At 40.3% G+C, this 15060-nt stretch overlaps 2 protein-coding genes across 3 annotated transcripts; both read left to right on the plus strand.

Annotated features, from left to right (window-relative positions):
- Window positions 1-3846: 3846 nt before the first annotated feature.
- Window positions 3847-8848, plus strand: npy7r (neuropeptide Y receptor Y7). The gene is made up of 2 exons (XM_032528552.1): window positions 3847-4057; window positions 6909-8848. Exon 2 carries the CDS (start codon window positions 6946-6948, stop codon window positions 8014-8016), a length of 1071 nt encoding a protein of 356 aa, XP_032384443.1. The 5' UTR covers window positions 3847-4057; window positions 6909-6945; the 3' UTR covers window positions 8017-8848.
- A 989-nt stretch (window positions 8849-9837) lies between these two features.
- Window positions 9838-14720, plus strand: prelid1a (PRELI domain containing 1a). Of its 2 annotated transcripts, none has more exons than XM_032528554.1 (6): window positions 9838-9986; window positions 10580-10700; window positions 12299-12524; window positions 12617-12730; window positions 13260-13338; window positions 14122-14720. In XM_032528554.1, the coding sequence occupies exons 2-6, from the start codon at window positions 10609-10611 to the stop codon at window positions 14241-14243; spliced, it is 633 nt and encodes a 210-aa protein (XP_032384445.1). In that variant the 5' UTR covers window positions 9838-9986; window positions 10580-10608; the 3' UTR covers window positions 14244-14720. The 2 variants fall into 2 exon arrangements, with proteins under 2 accessions (XP_032384445.1, XP_032384446.1); XM_032528555.1 differs by having other exon boundaries at window positions 9926-9988; window positions 10569-10700.
- The last annotated feature ends 340 nt before the right edge of the window (window positions 14721-15060 follow it).

The following is a 15060-nucleotide window of genomic DNA, read 5'->3' on the forward strand; positions in this document are numbered from 1 at the left end:
GAGGCCTCCTCCCAGCTGGACGTGCCTGGAACACCTCCCTAGGAGGCATCCTTACCAGATGCCAGAACCACCTCAACTGATCCTTTTAAATCAATATTTGAATCTCTAAAGAACTAAAGGCTGTTATCTGCATAAGGCTACAGTCTCCACCTGTCAAGTTTAACCTATGTGAGACACGCGAGAGAAAAAGAAAGAGGCTCAAATGGGATTCCTCAGTTTGTCTGTCCTCCACTCCCACATTCATTGTTTCACACAGCCTACACACAGGAAGACAGACAAACAGACAGACGACAGACAGACAGACAGACAGACAGAAAGAGGAAGAGATAAGAAGGACAACAGCAGTGTCTGCACTCTGAGTTTTGTGGATGTGTGCCATGAGGACGCCATGCTCTCTGATCATGTCATCAGATCAGCACCAGTGTTCTCACAGAAACTGATCAAAAACAACGATCAGATGGAGAGAGAGAGCAGTGGACTATAAATACAGAATCTCAGGCCATATGGAGGGCAGTCCTTCACTAGTTACGTACATGTAGATTTATACGAGCACAGGTAAATGAATGAAGCTACAAAGACCTACAGTGGAATTATTGCTTTAGCCAGCGATTCCAGGATGTTTTAAGTGGTGTGGTCATTAATCAGTCGAAGGGGCATTTTATCAGAATAGAAAATCTGCTAAGAAATATAGTAAATATTTGGATAAGATCATATAAAAAAATTCTAAACCAATTAAAAATTGGAATACTCTGCATCTCACTCTGTTAACATACTGCATGGCTCCACAAAACAGACAGTGTTGTACAGCGGGGTTCGAAAGTTTGGGCACGCCAGGTAAAAATTTGTATTAATGTGCATAAAGAAGCCAAGAAAAGATGGAATAATCTCTAAAAGGCATCAAATGACAGATTAGACATTCGTATTATATGTCACAAAAAGTTCGATTTTATTTCCATCATTTACACTTTCAAAATAACAGAAAACAAAAAAATGGCGTCAGTGCCAGTTGTTTAGCCATCAATGGGTGACTGCAAGCCCGGCTACAGGGGGGGCCATGGCAGTAACGTTAGATTTTAGCCAGAAAAAGTTAAGATCATGCAGCGTTGCACACAGATCCGCCAACAACCGAGCACGTACACACTCGTCACCATCTAACGTAGCTAATATCAATCCAACACAACATGAATCATGATCAACATACGGACCAGCACCACAAAGGCAGGATGATAAAATGTGTTTTCACTCACCCAACGCTGACGGTTCACTAAAGAGAAAGGCAACGTGGCGGTTTTTCCTCTGGGCAAACTTGACTTAATTTATAAGCTAACCACTCCACGTTTAACCGCGGTTACTTTTACCAGCAGTTTGAGTGATGACAATATCCCGAGGCTGGTGGGCACCAAGGCGTTTTAAGTCCAGTTTCTCCTCCAAAGGGTTCAAGGGGTTCTGTGCTTGAGTATAAAATCTTTGATCATTTTTCTGAGACTAAAAGACCCCAAATTATAAACCTGAGACAAAAGCTAGTTGAAACAGGTGTGTCTTCAGCTGCTTTTTAGATATAACAACACAATGTAATTCTGCTAAATGAAACATCAAAATCATTATTAATGTCACTTGCAAACACGAGGCCTTACAGTCCTGCACCTGGATTTAACTTAAACTGATAATTAGTGCTGGGCAATATATCGATATTGTATTGATATCATGACCTGAGACTGGATATCGTCTTAGATTTTGGATATCGTGATATGACATAAGTGTTATCTTTGACTGTTTTTAAAGGCTGCATTACAGTAAAGTGATGTCATTTTCTGAACTCACCAGACTGGTGTAGCCTTTTACCCCACTTAGACATTATGTCCACATTACTGATGATTATTTATCAAAAATGTAAGTGTGAAGATGTTTTGTTAAAGCACCAACTGTCAACCCTAGAATGTTGCCACAGTCGCCCAGCCCTACTGACAATCATTTTATACAGAGTCACACTGTGAAACTTCCACTTTCAGAACCTGTTGGAGATAAGCAGGTTTGTGGTATAAGCAGGTGTGTGGTATGGGTAGGGGAAAAATTGATACACAGGCGCCAAGTATTGATCTTTTATTATATGTGTGTTGGTCAGTTTGTCTGCTTAATAATCCCATTTTGCAGCAATAAAATTGAAGTGATATAAACAAACAGAGAAATGTATCTTTTTAGATGAAAACAGATTTTGACAAAGTTTTCCTTTAGGGACACTTGAAATTGGGAAAAATTTGAAGTTGGGAAAAAGGTTATAATTTGCAATATATCGCAGAATATTGCAATATGTTTAAAATCGCAATAATATTGTATCGTGGCTTAAGTATCGTGATGATATTGTATCGGGAGGTGTCTGGAGATTCCCTCCCCTAGTTTGGTGTAGGCACTGAAATCCTTCAGCCTATCAGTAACGCATGCAAGTCCGCCTGAGGAAAGTCAACCTTGACTGCAGAGTGACCCAGTAGGCCCACACATGGAGGCTGGGGGACAGCTCTCATAATTGAAAGACTAAATGGAAGCAGAGAGGCAGCCTGCCCCAATCCCTGCGTAACGTTTGTTGCTGAGTCAATCAGTGCGTCAATTATTACATCAAATAAAATCCCACCAAGAGAATCCAAGTATTACATATAATGTTGCTCCATCATGCAGAGGCGAGGGAGGCATGCTGTTCTGTAATCAAAATCACAATTTTGATGCGGCTAAAACTCCTTCGGTTATGGATAAAACAAAGTGACAGCATGTTTCAGTTCCTTAATTATCTCATGACATTCCCACTAAATCTCTGAGTTAATAATTTAGAGGGATATACATAACTCACATCAAACAGAAACTCCAAATATTGTTACAATGACAGTGTCTCGACACAATCCATATCTTCAGTCTAGGCTACACTGGACCAACTGAGAGTTTTCCAACACTACAACTTTAGTTCATTATCGTAAACTTTTGGAATCTATGACAAAGAGAAGTCTACCTCAACTGATACGGGATATAACATCAAGGAAATAAGCACAAAAAGTCATACTAACAAAATTCAAGCAGCAAATTTTGCATGTTGCTGTACATACATGATACATGTAACTTCTTTTTCAATTTGTTTATGTCTTCTTGTTTCAATATTATTGGAGACTCTAAATACCATTTATTTCAAGGTAACTGCTTATGGTACGTTTAGAGTTTTATTGTTCTTACCTTGGAAACGTCCTATACTGCACACACTGTCGAAATCCGCTTTGAGAAATGTCCTATCTTTTCACAAACCTCTCCAAGCTTTGCTACAGTAAATGGGGGAAAACAGCTCCAGGCACACAATAACCCCATAGGATTTGAAGTAATTCTGGTGATGAATAACACCCCAAATATTAACATTTTGATTTGAATTCACAACCATACTGCAATTCAATCATCCATTTCTAACGCCATGACTCACAGAAGAGATGTGTCTTCAACAGTGGTATCATGCAATTAACTGGCTTGTTGCACAACAACAAGACAGTTTGATTTAAATGCTGCTCGTGTGATTGCTGTAATTAGATCAGCTGTGACAGTGGAGCGTCAAATAAAGCAATATATGAGGATTTGCTTTACAATGCTGAATTGTTCCAAAGTCCAGTCAAAGTTGTACACATGTATACGATTTCAGATAGGAAGTAGAAAGCCTGTCTGGAAATAAAAAAAAAAAAAAGAAGAATAAATGGAGATAAAACTGCAAAATGCAATAAACTCAGTGACGTAACTCTGCATTGGCAATTTAAAGGACATTCTGTGATATCTTTACTGTGTTATGCAATGGAAATTAAATTACATAGACTCCTCACTTGAAAACTATGAACTGCAGAGCGCAAATCTCCAGTGACAGTCCCTGGCACCGTGGACGCTCACACTGAATCCTGTAGACCTGCCTCAGGAACGCACAGTCGAGCCACAAGATGCGCACTGGGCGCTACTGCTTGGGAGGAGCTTCGGGATTTTCCCCCCTTGTTTCACGCCACTCTCCAGTGAAGACGCGTTTGCAAAAGGAGATATAGGGGGAAAGGTGAGTCCATCGATATGTGGATATTGTTCTTTTAGACTTTAAATGAATATTGCGAGGCTACTTTAGTGGCAAAAAATATATCCCTGAGGAGAAAAACATTAAAATCAGTTCTTTTGTGCAGGGTAACCTGTAGTTGGTGGAACTGTTACATGTGCGTAATTTGGACATGAGAGCATGTCCAAATTACGTGCCACATTTGTGTTGGAGGCAAACGCTTTGCACCTGTCTAGCCGGTTGAATAAGCGTTGAGCGCTCACTTGAAGATATTTGAATGCGCACTATTCAGTTAGTTAAACAAATGGCAAAGAATTACGCATGCACGAGCACACAATCAATGCCTAATAGATTGGGAATTAGGTATCTCATCATTTGATGGCAGGCAGTGCGTAGAGTTCTCTAGAAGTCGGTTAAATTGTGGTGTTTGTTTTGCTCCAGCAGGTGTATGGTAACAGATTCCAGAATTACCCTCTCTGATCAGAAAGGGTGCTTTGGTAATTTACTGATGCTTTGTAAAGTGCATGTGTCGCATCCAGTCTGCCTGATCAATCCCTGCGTGCTCTTGCGTGGCAGCCTGCTCTGGTGACAGAGGGTACAGGCGGGCTGTGCGTGCGTTTTGCTTCATTGGCACTGCAACACTGACAGTTGTCATTGCCGCAATTTGGTCCCTATAGTTTCAGAGATACCCTGGGAGTCTTTTCATGACACACAATGTGTCTGTAGAGATTCTAAATCAATGAAACTTTCCTCTCCTTTAGGCCTAATACCTACAGTTACATGTGTACTCAAATCTTGCAGAACCCAGGCTGTATTATTGTACTATGTCTATGGACATGCATACAATCTTTTATATATACACTACCGGTCAAAAGTTTGGGGTCACTCACAAATTTCCATTGCACTCCATTGTAGACAGAATCCCAGCTGAGATCAGTTGCATTGTTTTTTTAACCAGGGCAGCAGTTTTCAGATTACATTATGTGCTGACATAATTGCAAAAGAGTTCGCTAATGTTTTTCTAGTTAGTTTTTTATAATGATATCAGATTAGTAAACAGAATGTGCCTTTGGAACATTGGGTGAATGGTTGCTGATAATGGCCAATGTAGATATTGCATTAAAGATCAGCCCCCCACTCAGATCAGCTGGTATTCTGTCTATAATGGAGAGGAATAAAAATTTGTATGTGAACCCAAACTTTTGACCGGTAGTGTATATATATGCACCTATAGACCTTTTGCTGCTTGGAGTTAATTGCAGAGACGACAATGTCATTATTGTGTAGTTAGATTTGATCATAAAGCAAAAATAACATATTGTTTTCCTAACAATGAAAAAGCAAAGTATTCACTAAATGATTGTGTCTTAAAGTCTGTGACACAATTAGGCTACAGGATCCCTGGAGCAACCAAAGAGTGTCTATCACCAAAAAAGATGACCTCTCACTAAATGGTGTCCTGTTTTTCTCAGTAATTCCATAAAGAAAACTTTAAATAATTTGGTGTTTGAGTCGTGTGGATTTGTTGAAAGCCTCTGGCTGAGTCTAACGTCAATTAAAGTAATTAGAAGAATTAATCTGCTTAGTAGATGGAGCATTATTAGCATAATTTAGGAGGAGAGTAGTTTTTATACATGTAGTCAGAAAAGGTTCTCTCTGTATTCAGCAGAAGCTCTCAGCCTCTTGCAGGAAATTGGAAGAAATGACAAGATAATGAACTATAGAAAGTACTGAAAAGAGAAAATATTTTTCTTACTAACATACGGTTGCATAACATGGGCCAGCGTTGATCTTTTTGTCAGAAATTAGGCTTAGCACACAATATTCCCTTTATGAGATGCCGCCTGTGTATGAGAGCAGTCAGTGGCTCTAATGATCTTGCTTTGAACACTGCTTTCTTCATCATTTCCCTTAAGTCTTTATAATGGCACAGGTGCTTGTGTACCTTGGAAAACTGCATGCTGTAATCAAACTTGTGCCCAGGATATGGAGAAAAACATTTTTAATTTAAATAGCTCTAGGTAGCAATATGGTCTGTTTTGTTTTTTGTTTTTTTTTGGGGGGGGGTTCAAGTGTACACATAGAGAGGATTTTCTATTGCTTATCATCTGTCACTGAGATGTGCATTTGTTTTTCTTTGTTTTTTAGAACATCCATTTGTTCTGATAATTAGGCGGCATCCATTAGAGAATACTCTTATCTTTTAAATTGCATTGCTGTCATTACTCTCAAGTTAAATACATAATGTACTTAATAACAGTGTGGCATTAACAATGCAAACTACCCTTTTCAGGCGATATGAAGAGAATAATTAAATAGATGTGTATCATTCTGTTCATTCTATGAATGACGCCATGAGAATAAATGACGTGTTATTTGAATGAAAAAAAAAGTTTTGTATGGCATTAAGAGATTAAGAGAATGAACCGGGAGCTATATAGGTAAAATAATTATATGTACTGTATTTAGAATAATTGCCCACCTTCAAAGAGACCCATTGTGCATTTCCCAGCAGGGGAACTGCTGGCTTTTTCAGGCATTCAATCCAAAAGAAGTCTTTGGCAATGAGAAGCCGGTGAGGTATCCTGTTGCTGCTTTAGAAAGTCAGACTGGCTGTTTGGGACACCTGCACAACCTCCTGGCGAAGACAAGTGACCGGTGACGCCATGTGTATCCGACAGTGGTGTAGGTAGTGACAAGCAATGCAGATCAGGCGTGTTGGGAATTCTTCATTGGAGAGAAAAGTGGGGAAATAATGACTCACCTTTGTCATTTTCTTTTGATAGCTTCTTGGGAACACTGCTCTGCCTGTCCCATGTCAGAAAATCATTTCATTTGATGTGCTTTCTCTCCTCAGGGGTCGGCACTGCCATAATCTGGCATCTATCGATGAAATGAGCCCACCAGACACATCCAACACCACAAGCGAAGGGGATTTTGGGGAAACCATTCCCTGGTTGCAATTCAACGACAGCATGGGTTTATATCCACCTGGTTTCCACACTGACATCACCAAGCACCTTGGAGTCCAGATCACCCTGATCACAGCTTATTCCCTCATCATTCTGCTGGGGCTGGTGGGGAACGCTCTTGTCATTTACATGATTATTCGTTACAGAAACATGCGAACAGTGACCAACTTCTTCATAGCTAACCTGGCTCTGGCAGACCTCCTGGTGGACACTCTCTGCTTGCCCTTCACTCTGGTTTACACTCTGCTAGATGAGTGGAAGTTTGGATCTGTGTTGTGCCACATGGTGCCGTTTGCCCAGGCCCTGAGTGTGCATGTATCCATCCTGACCCTGACTGTCATCGCTTTGGAGCGTTACCGCTGCATCATCTTTCACCTTGGCCGGCGCCTCACATGGCACTCCAGCTTCCTCATCATGGCATTCACCTGGACTATGTCTGCTGTCCTGGCAGCACCCTTGGCCATCTTCAGAGAGTACCGCCATGAAGAGATCCCTTCCATCAACCTGCGTATCGCTGTCTGCTCTGAGAAGTGGCCCCACGGGACCAGCAGGGACGGAGTCATCTACAGCCTCTCCATGCTGCTCCTACAGTACATTCTTCCTTTAGCCATCATCAGTTACACTTACATCTGCATCTGGGTCAAACTTAAGAATCACATCAGCCCATCCACCCGTATCGACAGCATCAACCGTCGCAAAAAGACCACCAAGATGTTGGCGCTGGTGGTGGTGGTGTTTGCTACCTGCTGGCTGCCGTTCCATGTGTTTCAGCTGGCCAGTGATCTGGACCTGGTGCTCAGGTTTAAGGAGTACAAACTAATATACACAGTGTTCCATATCATAGCTATGTGTTCGACTTTTACCAACCCTCTCCTCTATGGGTGGATGAATAAAAACTACAGGAATGGCTTCCTCATGGTGTTCCGTTGTGAGGATAGGCTAGATTCCTTCCACCCGAGGGCTCGTTCAGGACACGCTCTACAAGAAGGCTGACTCTGAACGGTCGTAATGGCGGACAACCTCCCACTGCTGTATGAGATTGACACAATTTAAAAAGCCTGTAGGATTTTACCGAACACATAGAACGCACCTGTGGTTTGGCATTCAAAAGTAGCCTTTGACTTAATTGGCTTGATCTTGAGTATCTATATGTCACTAGAGAGGGCTCAAAGCTTTGCATGCAAATCGCTTTATGTAAGGCTCTCCTTTCCTTTGTAACTGGTAGCCTACTAGTGAAAATCCATTTGTCAAACCTATTCAAATATGTGTTTAAGATGTTCACTAGGCTGTTAATTAACTCGGTACAATGTATAATGTGTCGCCTGTAAATGCAGAACTTTTGTTGGTAGGTAAAGTTCAATTCATTTTGCACTCCATTACATACATCACCTGCAGGCTTTTAATTTGTTCATACTTACTTAGGGGAAGAAGGTGATTATTATGATTGTATAAACAAGTTTAATTTTTCACACTTGTTTTTCTATTTGTTGGCTGTTCAAAACATTTGGGTGATCTTCATTTAATCAATCCAAACGCTGCGTTTTGGATCAATTCCAATGTTGTTGCAGAGTAACATTCAATCCTCGCCTAAGGAATCCAGAGGAGCCTATTTTTGTCCAACCAGAAAGTTAATTATGTTCACCTGGCAACCAGCTGTTTCCGATTAGATGGGCCAGCAGCACATCTGCGTCAAAAGGAATGGGATCAAAGTGAGACTTCTTGATTTGTTCATCATACAATGTTGGCCGCTGCTTTGACGATATGTAAAAAAAAAAATGAATGCAGGAACATTATCAACCATACGGCCTCTGTCCACACATAGGCTGACTCCTAGAATTGAATTTGACTATCAGAAGAAGTTTTTAGTGTCAAATAAAGATACCTTGGCTTGGATTCAAGGAAGTAGTAAGGTAAATGATCCTGTCTGGGTGTATAGTAAAACTGAAAATAGTGGCAAATTACAAAATGTATTAACACTGACGCCATCCGTAAACTACTCAAAACATTTGTGGGTAGTAGTCTGTGCATTGGTGCATGTCCATAGTACATGTACCCTCCATACTTTCTAATATAAATAGACTTTAATTCCTTGAATCTGACAGCTGGAAAATCCATCTATAGATGGGAAAACAGTATACATAAAAAAGAAAATAGAAGCAAAGCATTTATTTCAGGGTGAATCAAAGTCCTGCACATAGTCATTTAGACTTAAAGATAGACATAAAATAAAGAACTAGTGGGTCCAACTAACATCCAATGAAGCATTAAATGAACAACCAGACAAACGTGGATTACGCAGAGTTATTCATTTTGCAGCAAAGAAAATGTGTATTAGTTTTGTTTGGCTGGTTCTTGACACCCACATTACTGATTTCCTGGCTTAGCCTATTGTACTTTATATAGTTTATTATATAAAGTAAGCTTTTTTTCAGGACTACCAGCAGACAAACACTGAGCCTAGACCCATTTCATTAAACCCTTTGGGCATTAGAGCTAATGAGTACATCATTTTCCTATGCATTAGAGATGATCCATCTGCAACCAAAATATGGCTTTCTGAAAGGGATATGTCTGCAAAAACAGCAAGACAAGGTCAGATTAACCATGATAATGTTTTTGTTTTTTACCCTTGAGTTAAAGACAAATTGCAGGAGATGCCCCTTTAAGTAGTTTTGAAAACATTACATGACATTTGACCCAAAAATGCTCATCAACAATCACGCTTTAGATAAATACTCTTGAAGGCTGTGTTGCATTTAGCACAGTCCCCTGCTGCCCTCTAGTGTTCAAGGTGGGCATCGCAGTTGCACCACCTACCGGATGTGACGTCGATTTTTGACCTTTCCACGTTTGACCACATGCGTTTGACAGACTCAGACTGTCGGTGGCTAGCTGCCATTAGTGGCTGCATGGTGAAATTAATACCGACAGGTGTATAATATGGAAGTACTTTCCTTTTGAAGGTAACCGTCTTTGCCTCTGAAATGAACGCATCCATTTGCTAACCGAATGTCAGTCAGAGAAATGTGTGGGTCACAACTTACTGTGCCATTCATTCATGTTTGCTTCGTGCTAGGCTAGCGCTCTACTGCGGAAGCTAGCTAAAGCGGAATGCGTACGTGACAGATGTGACAGTAGCGTTATATCTGATAGCCACTCGCTGTAGATATATATGAATCAGTCTGTGTGCTTATAATGTTAGCCACAATGATTTTGCAAGCCATATCAAAAGACCCAGCGTGGTATTTGGGATATAATATCATGTTTTTTTCTGACTGACGGTAGTCATAGTAACTTAGCGTTAGCTGGAAAGTTCGGGGAAATTCGTGTCCGTGTTAACGCCGAGGATTCAGTTTCGACGTATGACAAAAGCAAACATAAATTGTGTAATTCAGCCATGGTTTGTTTTTTAAAGACGTTTCTTGCTTGTTCCGTACAAAAACATGTTTGTTTGTTTTCTATTGTCGAAACTGCTGTTGAGTAAACAGTGTTTACAACAACTTTGGTGTCGTCCAGCACTGCTGTATCTCTCTCTCTTTGCTCTGTGTCTCCACAGGGTCTTTGCCGCAGTAAACGCAGGGAACAATGGTGAAGTATTTCTGCTGCGCAGGTTTGCTCAAAAGCAACTGGGACCAAGTGTGTGTTGCTTTCTGGCAACGCTATCCCAACCCTTACAGGTGAGGGCGAGGAGTGGTGAATACAGTGTCCTTGCACAAACATCTTTATCCATATTCCATTGCATAAATAGTCGGGATTAAAAAGTATTGCTATTTTCTATTCTAGTTTTATTCTGTCTCAACATTTAAGGGAAAGGGTAAACCGTGGTTAACCCTCATGTTGTCCTCGGGTCAAATAGACCCGTTTGCCTCTAGCAATGTTCTTTTTAACTACCCAATTGTAATTACACAAAATAACATGATTGATTCCACACAACGCTCTTTGGCAAGTACAAATTTCTACTTTCAATAATTTTGGGGTGTCTTATTCAATTTTATAGCATTTGGGGGGGGGGGGGGGGAAAACAGTGCTTATGAAATAAAGTGAGTAAAAGTTGACATATTCCTGTCCGTGATTATCCATCAACATACATTCCTTTAATTTTAGTCAAAATAATTCCTAATTTCTGCTTTTCTAACTGAAACATTAGGTATAATTTCCTAAAAAATGAGGTGTATTGACCATAAATTCCGAAAATAACTGTAAAACGAAAGTTAATAAGTTAGTGTTACGTAGTGTTAAATGTCAAAATTGACAAATGTTGGGAAAAGGGACAAAAACGTTAGAAATATTTAAAACATTGATTAAAAAGCGTCAAAAGTGTTGATTTTCAATTTTGACTTGAAGACAACACAAGGGTTAAGCGGTGTGATTGGTTAAAGTTTTGAGGTACTTATACTAAGTTTGGTATTTTTGTTTTATGGTCCTTTATACCTCAACTCCACTACATTTCAGACGCTAGTTCTGTACAACTGTACATATTAAACAAATGATTAGCTGATAACACTTTACACACTATGTCAGTAGTAATTGTCCAATAATGTGATAAAGCATCATTCTGTCAACTGATAAGTCATTTACTAAAGATGCTAATACTTTTGTACTTCTACTACTAGTGATGGTGCTACTTTTATTCAAGTAAAGGACCTCAATATATGTTCACCACTGGGGTTGAGTGGGCTGTTACCCCAGACAGCAGTGATGTGGTACAAAACATAGCTGAAATGATTAGTCGATTAACAAATCGACAGGCAAACATTTAAATAAACTACTAATGCAGACAATATACACACGTCCCAGCTTCACAGCTGTGAATATTTTCTTCTTTTTTTTTCGGAGTATGTGACGTATGTTGACCGACGCATAGTTGTCAACAAAACTCACCTGCTAGCTACCGCTGATGTTAGCTACTAGCCGAAAGCCCCGGCAGTTTAGAAAAATGCTAATGACGTTACATCCACGTTACAGGCTCTTGTTCGAGCAAAGTTGCTCCACAAAGGATCGAGTCCAGAGCAAAATTCCCAATTTCGAGACTAAGTTCAGCTGTCTTCCAAGCTATAAATCTCCAAGAATTTTGATTATTGATGAATTGTTTTGAAGTCTGTTATCTCGCTAAACACTTGCTGGTTCAGTTTCTCATATGTCAGGGTTTGTTTATTTGAATGTCTTCACATTTCGTGAGACTGCATAAACAAAAGGATGTTGACATAATTATTTATAGGTATGACACAGAGGTTTTGTATGGTTTTGATCCATAGCCATTTCTTCTCTCCCACAGTAACCATGTTTTGACTGAGGACATTATTTTCCGAGAGGTTACTCCAACCAACTGCCTCATTTCCAGACGTCTCTTGACCAAAACGAGCCGAGCGCCTCGATGGATGGAGCGGTACCTCCCAAAGCACATGGCCAGCTCGGCATACATCATTGAGGACTCTATTGTGGACCCTCTGAAAAGGACCATGACCACACTCACGTGGAACATCAGTCACGCTCGCCTCATGGTACCTCGATGTTTGCTTCTAGAGGCGATCAGCATTGCCCAATGTAATAACATGGCCTCATGTTGCTGCTTTTTTCTCTCTCTCTGTCCCAGTCCGTGGAAGAGCGGTGCGAGTACCAAATTAACCCTGACAATAGCAGCTGGACACAGATAAAAAGAGAAGCTTGGATCTCATCCAATATCTATGGGCTCTCCAGAGCTATTCAGGTCAGTAGCGTAAAGTGGAGCACCACACTACGTAACAACTCCGAGAAAGTGGTGTGGGGCGTCTGAAAGGAAGACTCTCCCGCCTATCTTTCATTCTGTAATTGGTCACATAAGACATTGTGTTAAGATGCAACAGCTGAGTTACTGAAGCTGTCAGCCATCTGCACTGAATCCATGCGGTAGGTATGTACGTAGGTATGCGTAGATACATGCCCCACGCCATAGCCTATGTCGCAGCCCCATGTACACCTCCCCAAAAATGTAACTTCATGTCCGGGTGACGCAGACCACAACAACTGTGAATGCTCTCTTGGAGCCTATGTAGAACTATTAATAAAAGTTGCAGGTGTTCAGTCCACCACACTCCTGTACTCAGCCTCCTGTCCATTGCTGATACAGCCAACAAGGGCAGTTGTCAAACAGCAGGGGAAGGACCTAACCCTGACATGACTTATAGGATGTTGACACATTAATCTCTGTCTGTGTTTTTTATTTTTGTCTCTGTTGACTTTGTGTCTTCTCTTTCCAGGAATTTGGTCTTGCAAGGTTCAAGAACAGTGTTACAAAGACCATGAAAGGCTTTGAGTATGTGCTGGCCAAAATGCAAGGTAAATTGTCAATAATATTACCAACGATAATTAGTGCATTACATTAGGTGCTGGAACGAAGGCATCGTCACTTTGTATTGGCAACACTAGTGTTTTTCCTGCTGTGACAAGTCAAAATATCTGCAATGAAAATGGAAGTACTCTGATCTGATGCTAGTTAGGCTGCTAAGATTCGGGTTAGCAGAAAAGTACTTGTAAAGTACAAGATGGACAAGTGATTGAAGGGAAATAAAACACCTAAAGGAACAAAATATGCAAGTTGAGTCTTTTAAGTCTTTCAAATTGCATGGAATTTCAGTTGTATGTTAACAGTTCTTGCAATGTTTAAAATCCCCTTTTATTAGAAAGTTAAGATATTCAGTTTGGCTGTAATGAGGCCATACAAGGGAAGCTATTCACTTACTGGCTTAACTGTGTGATTTGGATTTGAAAGAAGACAGTTTGGGTTAAAGTCAAAAATGGTAAAATATGTTGCAAAACCGTTGAGTTCAAACTAAGTAAAGGTATTGAATACATGAGCTAAACATGTCTTTTATATTTAAAGTGTATCAACCTCTAGCTGTTTCCTGTTGAAGCACTGGTGGTGTATTGTTGGTAAGATCCCCGTCACCAACACACAGAGGAGCAGGAAATCAGTCCAAATCAAATGAATTATTAAAATGTTATGCAAGTGTATGTTTATTACACAATTCAGGACTATGAAGGGATAGCGTAGGTTTTCTAGAACCACGTAAATATATGAATAATTCCACCGATATAACCAATATGTTATGACTTCTGTAGGTGAAACTCCGTCAAGAACCTTAGCGGAAACTGCTACGGAGCGAGCAAGAGAGACGGCGCTGGCAGCTAAGGAGAAAGCCAAAGACCTCGCCTCACAGGCCCACAAGAAACAGTATGTGTGATGAGTGGATGATGATAGATCATTGGTTCTTTTGCCACTGATACTGCAACTGATTTATCTTCCCCCCCGCTCCCTGGTCATTGGTTAGACACCGGACCTCTATGAGGAAGCCAACTCAAATGGTGGGTGGACCATAAAAGGCCTGAGCTGGGTTCAAGAGCCTGATCCAACCTCTGATAATATATTGTACCTTTGATACTAGATCATCTCAGTATTTACCATAGAGTTCTTAGAGAAATGTTTGAGTATGGCTTGGGGTGCCATAAAATAATAGATAACTGTTCCTCAGACCTTTGTGCCCATGAACGTTTATTTTTCACTCTGTTCCTTTCAGTATGTCATGTTCTGTAAAAGCTTTGTATTAGTAACCGCTTAGATTAGCATACCACTAAGTGTCTGATTAATGTAAATTCCTGTTTATGATTTTCTGCTGTTGAATGTTTTGTCACAAATAATTGTTATCTTTAAGTTCTTTTCACCCAATCACACATGAATCATTATACAAAAAACTGATTGCTTCAAGTTGAAGTTAATTGACTGAAGGAAGGGCCGTATTGTTAACGGTCTTAGCTTGATAAGAAATACTTAGCAGTAAGATGTGGTTGCAATGGACATCAGTGTCTTCACCTCAATTTAAAATGCATGTACACAGACAGAACTGTTACCTCGTCTAGTACGTTCAACTTAGGTCTGATGATACAACCCATGCAACAATGTGCTCTTATATCATTTCAATATCAGCATGTCAATAAACAAACCGTCCTTTGTAACCATCATGCTGTGATGTCTTTAGTTACTGCCAGACACCCACAAGGGGT

This window comes from Etheostoma spectabile, chromosome 10 (genome assembly GCF_008692095.1).
Source record: "Etheostoma spectabile isolate EspeVRDwgs_2016 chromosome 10, UIUC_Espe_1.0, whole genome shotgun sequence".
In the NCBI taxonomy this organism is placed as follows: domain Eukaryota; kingdom Metazoa; phylum Chordata; class Actinopteri; order Perciformes; family Percidae; genus Etheostoma; species Etheostoma spectabile.